Source organism: Callorhinchus milii, unplaced genomic scaffold (genome assembly GCF_018977255.1).
Source record: "Callorhinchus milii isolate IMCB2004 unplaced genomic scaffold, IMCB_Cmil_1.0 Scaffold24, whole genome shotgun sequence".
Classification (NCBI taxonomy): domain Eukaryota; kingdom Metazoa; phylum Chordata; class Chondrichthyes; order Chimaeriformes; family Callorhinchidae; genus Callorhinchus; species Callorhinchus milii.
Window position 1 is genome coordinate 3,908,978 of NW_024704765.1, and position 6,000 is coordinate 3,914,977.

At 40.8% G+C, this 6,000-nt stretch overlaps 1 protein-coding gene across 1 annotated transcript; it reads right to left on the minus strand.

The window, feature by feature from the left end:
• Positions 1–1,852: 1,852 nt before the first annotated feature.
• On the minus strand, positions 1,853–4,051 carry LOC121850706 (C-type natriuretic peptide prohormone-like). Its single transcript, XM_042343529.1, has 3 exons — positions 3,781–4,051; positions 2,768–3,094; positions 1,853–2,225 (listed from the first exon to the last, which is right to left on the minus strand). Exons 1-2 carry the CDS (start codon positions 3,868–3,870, stop codon positions 2,783–2,785), a joined length of 402 nt encoding a protein of 133 aa, XP_042199463.1. The 5' UTR covers positions 3,871–4,051; the 3' UTR covers positions 1,853–2,225; positions 2,768–2,782.
• Positions 4,052–6,000: the final 1,949 nt, after the last annotated feature.

Below are 6,000 nucleotides of genomic sequence, written 5' to 3' on the forward strand. Positions count from 1 at the left end.
ATGTATGTATTGTATATTTTGTGGGTGAAGCTGTATATCCAGTGAATATATATATTAACCAGCGCTGAAACTGAAGTGAGAATATAATCGCATACCCGTTACTTTTGACTAAAATATTCGGTGCACAGTGTATCTTGGAAAGAGTATCCACTTAATGTGGTGCTTTGTTATTGGTCCCCTTTGACTTTAAATGGTAAACAGAATCATTTGTTGAAAGTAGATTTAAAGGTTATTTTGTGGACACGTTCAAATGTGCCCATTGGAGAGATGGAGTTGGGAACCGACGGGAATAAATGACATGGAGGTGAGTTGGATTTAATTACGTTTACAATGCAGATTAATCGGTTAAACTTGTAATCAATGATACGCTTTGCAAAGATATAATCCTACATAAACCCTCGCGGTTTAGGGAATGGGGGAACTGTATACTTCCAGCAACATGGTCTGGTTCAGTTATCCCAGCGGGATATACAGTAACTTCACATTATATTGCTTTACACATGTATCAGCTGACGCATAAAGTCAGTGAATTGGTTACCATGTTCCCTGAAGACAAATCATTTTCTTTCTCTTTCAGTGAAGTTTTTCTGCGCTCATAGGTTTATATCTTTAACATCACTGTTAATTGTGTCATTGGAAAGTTAAAACTACATGTTGAGTTGGGTGCTCAATCACTTAAAGTAAACCCAAGGTATATTTTGTGAAGCTCTTCGAGACGTCGCCACAAAGTGATAAGGTGCTACATCAAATGCAAGGATTATTATTATATTATTATTAATTGTTTACCGGTGATATTTGCTTCAACTGGGTGTATTTTGACAGATCATACATAGCATTGCAACACTTTTTTAACATAAATGTGAATGGGGGCTCGGGTTTGGAGCCTGCATTAGGTGAGGTGAGATATTTTCACTGTTTTAAATCAGTATCACTTCCCTCACTTCCTGATATTTCACGTCTGTTAATTTGGTTCTGAGATGTTTGGATAGTATGAGGGGTTTGATACAATGCGCCTTCTTTATTGTCGAGTTGTTCTCTCTAACGCAGTGGCACCACTGTACTTCAGGAAAGAATCCATGGGGTGGTTGGTGCCCTCTGGGCAGGTTATGTGGGCAGATCCGCACCTCAGTTGATAGCTGTATCTCCGGAGTGAGGTTCCAATCCAGAATTCCCCAACAGATCCCCTCTTCCCCATTGGAAACATGAAGGGAAAAGGCCTTTCAGTCACGTCGGCTTTCTACTGTGGCATGTTGGCAGCTGCTGAGAGGTGGGAGGAACGTATGTGTTGGTGGACACGTTTGGTCCGAAAGCAGTTGCCTCAGTAAAAGGTGGATAGTGTTGCCATGAAGATTGTTTTGTGAGTATTGGGAGTGGTCCGGGTTTACATTGCTGTCTATCCATTGCTTCTGTGACTGAGGCAATCAGACTCCACCGAATAATAGTCTACAGGTGCAGACCTTCAGCTGTGTGAAACCATTGGTTGTATGAGTGAGATTGTATGTAAAATGACAATTCATATCGACAATTCATATTGTAGCTTTGTTTTGCTGTGACAACACAGAATGGAAACCGGTTTACTATCTCACGAGCTTGTTCAGTGTGTCTACGTTATTTTTTTTAAATGAACATTGGTACTCATGTGCTTATATGGCTTAAACAGCGCTGAGGTTACAGAGAACATTTTCCAGCAACAGAAAAAGTGAATAGTGATTACATGACTCCCCAATCCATTACTCTCACCAGATTATTGTGGACGTTTATTTACTTGACCAACCCACCAGCATTGTTTAGGAGGCGAGCTCTAAAACTCTGCTTATTCTCAATAAGGTAAGTAATAATACTTGACACAAAATTCATCATCAGAAGAAAAATCATTTATTAATTCTAATCACCCCGCACGTATAATAACGTCCACACTTATTGCACCAAAACTCGCACAAGGCGCGATCACCAGATCACCAAAAAATAAGTTACAATAAATATACTTTCTCTTAAATTAATATAAATAGTTTTCCTCCAAAGTACCATGAAATAGGATGACATCTACACGATTGTTTGAGAACAGTTTAAAATGGCAAAGATACGACTAGTACGCAGTCTACAGTGGGACTATGGAGTTTATAACAGTTTGTGTAACCAAATGTGAAGGAGATTTAGATGAAGTAAAGGCTGTAGAGAGGGTAACAGACGGGTTTTCTTCACATTTTTACTCTTTCAGTCAGATTCTGGGAAGGAAAAAAAAAGGAAATTAGTTGAAACACACACTTTACAATAAGGAATCCAGTAGTTTGGGTATTTCCCAATTAGATGTCACAGTTAAAGATCATAAGAATCTGTTACAGTTGACAGCCAAGTCTATCATCATACACAAGTGGGTGTGATTTACATGGTAAAGTACACAATTTATTAATTCTAATCTGGGGGAAAACAATTGAGAGAGATTAATGAGAGAATGACTGTGGAACCTGATTTACAGGGATTGTCTAATGGCACCAGAGTTATTCAATGAGAGGGAAGTTAATGAAGTGAATGTGGTTTATGAAAAGAGAGAGTTGTGATATTTAGGATCATTGGTGACATTCAACGTTCAAACTATCCATCTGTTTATTTCTGTGCGTGAGTTTATAAACCATTTCTGTCTGATCAACGCGCAAACGATTCCGTGTAATCGATGGTAATAGTTTCTCTTTGAAGCCTTAAGTAGTGAAGTTTTGAGCTGCGGCTAATGTAAAGTACCAACAACACGGTGTGGAGTTAGGAAGCTTACCTTAAGTGAAGTGAGTTAGCATCCCAGGTCACTCATGGCACCGATTCTGTCCAGTTTCCCTCCAAAGCAGCCCCGCGCCGACCCCTTCTTGTTTCTGGCCCGGAATCGGAGAGGGCTGTAGGCGAGCAGTCGAGTTAAACGTGCATCGTGAAGGCTGTGCCTGGTTTGGAAATCGCGGGAGTCCCTGTCCCAAGGCAGCTCCGACTCAGGTTGGACACTTTCTACCTCTGGAGAGGCCTCCCCTACAGCGGTATCGTCAGCCTCGCTGTCCAGCTCCTCCTGAATCAGAAGGCGCTCCAACTCCTCTTCTAAAATTCTGGACAAGGTCTACAATAAAGGTGGGAAATGTTAGAAAAGGGTAGAACATAATTACGCTGCATCAGTGCCGGGGTCAAGCCCTGATAGCAGAGATCGGAGCACTAAGTAGAATTGTCCTAATAATGGCAGGAAGGAGCACTGAAGCCTGATTCAAGCAATGAATAATATATATAATAAAAATAAACTATTATGTAAAATGCTATGTAAAGCAATGCTATGTAAACTGTACATTAGCTTTCAGATAGGCTTGCAGTTGCAAAGGGAAATTTCAGGAAGGATTCCAGGTAGTATTTGTTTACCGAGAGGCTAATTAACCTCTGACTCGAACAGGTTAGCCTGGTTGAGCCCAAAATTCTGGCGTGTTGAGGCCAACAGCTTCTTGCTGTGCTGGCAAGATGTCAAGGTGACTCTTCTGGAAGGATGAGATCACATGGAAGGATAGCCTTCTTGATGGAAATCGATCATTTGAAGTTTCTTTTTGAACTCTGTGTTGCACTGAACCTGATCATCCTATCTTCTCACAGTTCTTAGTCTGGCTATGCTTCCTATAACAGTTAATAGTGTCCAGGATCTGTGAACAATTGCTATTCACCTTGCGGTATATTCAGTGAAGTGCGTTGAGATGCCTTGAAGACGTGATAAGGCACTATATCAAATGCAAGGATTATTATTATTATTATTATTGTGTCTCTTACCTGGAGGTCGTGCTGTGGCCTGGGTCTGGCTTGGACCTGGATTAGCAGGAGAAGCAGCAGTCCACAGGAGTAAACTGTGTTTGAATTCATCTCGCCTGGTTCAGCTTCTGGTTTGATGTGGGTCTCGGTTTCTTTCGGTCTGTCCCTCCACCGTGATTCGGGGACTTTTATCCTCCTCGGGCTGTGGTCATGGAGGTCATGTGGTCAGGAAACATTTTCTAAGAAACTAAATCCATTTGGTTCCGTCACTCTTTAGAGATAAAGGGCATGTGGCAGGATCAGGAGACATTTCCTTTTAAGTGGCCTTTTTGCATTTGATTAACATATAGGGAGGACGGTCTGATTCTATTCGCTTTCAAATCAGACTCAGTGGGTGGGAGAAATCCAGCGCTTTCCAATTGATATTGGAGTATCTGGGATAGGGAAAGCAATAGGACTTTCTTTTGGTTAGATGTTTGGGTGTTTGAGCCCATTCCAACAGATATATTGATGTAAATTCTGTAAATTGGTGAGACTTATGGCAGGACATAGCTTTGCTTGGATGTCAGGATGTAGTGAGAAATAGTGGCTGTTTGATGGTGGTGGTGGGTTGAGTTTACACATTGATCGCAAACTTTCCGGAGGTGTTGGGGGTGGGGTGGTGGTGGGGAGGGGGGAGAGAACCGCAGAAGTTGGAGAGAATGGTATTGAGTTACAAAGTTTTCCAACATTAATGTTTCTTTAAGTAGCTGAGTTCTTGATTGCTGTCACGAATACTTGCAGACGCAGATGGATATCCGGAATAAGTTCGAGGGAATCCAAGGGCGACGTCCATTTGATTCCTGAGCGTAATTACACACATACCAAACGGTCATTAATGTTTGGGGACACCGCTTGGGTTTGGGTGTGGAATTCTGTCGCTTCTGCTTAGGAGAGCAGATCCGATTCCTGATACTTTTAGGTGTGTTCTTTGTTTGGGAGCAGTCGAGGTTTTGGGTTTTCTTGAACACGGCAAACGATAGAAGTATAAAACCCCAGATCTGATATAAATTTTTAGTTTGTTTGATTAACTATGCCATTAAAGTGCTATGTGGCTTGTGTTACAGAGCTCGGTATGGAAAGGGAGCTGATGGCATTCCTCTTGAACCATTGCAAGAAGCAGAGCCTGGGTAGGACACTGCACCCCACAGCTTCACTAAGCAATAACAATTACTTGGAGAGAAGGAATACTTTGATGTATTCTGAGGTCTATGGATAAAGCTATTACACTGCTGCTGGCAATGTTGAGTTTGCTTCGGTCACTCACTGCGATCCTGAAGGACCAAATGGTATTATCTATCTGACAGATTGCATTCAATTTCTTGTGAAATACCTCACCAATGATATATTGTTCTAGCCTTCTGTGTTTATTGCAGTGAACACTAACTTTGCAAGACTTTATGCTAGTTATCAAGAGAAGGATGCACTGGCCAACAATCCCCCAAATAAAATTGGTCATTCACACCTTTGCTGTTTTGGGGATATTGCTGTGTACAAATGACTGCCCCCATTCGCCCACAAAATACCCTACAATATATTCTGTGAAGTGATTTGGGTGTCCTCCTGACCTGAAAGGTGCTATACCAAATGTAAGGATTATCATCATTTTACTGTTGTTATCAGAGTGAGGTATAATCTGTGTTCAGTCTTTTTTTGTAGACCCAATAGATTAATTTAACTTTTGCAGAACATTAGAAATTTAAAGTTTTTTTTTAATGTTGTGGGTCTGAACGATATCTGTATATTTACAAAACTACAAAGAGCAATCAGTACTGAAAGCCTTTCCATCAGCTGTAACATTCCTATAGCTAATCAAAGGCCACCATGTCCCAGAAATCAGTCTTTTTGTTGATATTTAACGCAGATATATATTTTTAAAAAGTCCATTATAACGTTAACAAATTCAGACTCCTGTATTAGTAATGAAGCATTTCAGTGGCAATAAAGATTCCCTTGGTACATTTCAGGAGAGCTTCTTGAATTTTGATAGAGTGTAGGTTGATGCCATTATTTGTGTCCTTAGGATCCCACTAAGTGCAATATTCAGTGGTCAAACACTGTGCTTCACTACTAAATTGCGGGTGTTCGGGATATAATTACAGTACATTTGCTCAGAAACACTAGACAGGTGTAGTGTAGTGCCTAATTCATTTTAAAATTCTGGGTAAACACAAATAACACATTTCACTGATTAGATTCATG

Excerpts from the sequence above, each read along its gene's own strand:
- LOC121850706 (XM_042343529.1), bottom strand. The coding sequence starts at position 3,870 with ATGAATTCAAACACAGTTTACTCCTGTGGACTGCTGCTTCTCCTGCTA. Across the intron at positions 3,095-3,780 it reads GGCCACAGCACGACCTCCAG|ACCTTGTCCAGAATTTTAGA; the intron begins GTAAGAGACACA and ends CCTTTATTGTAG.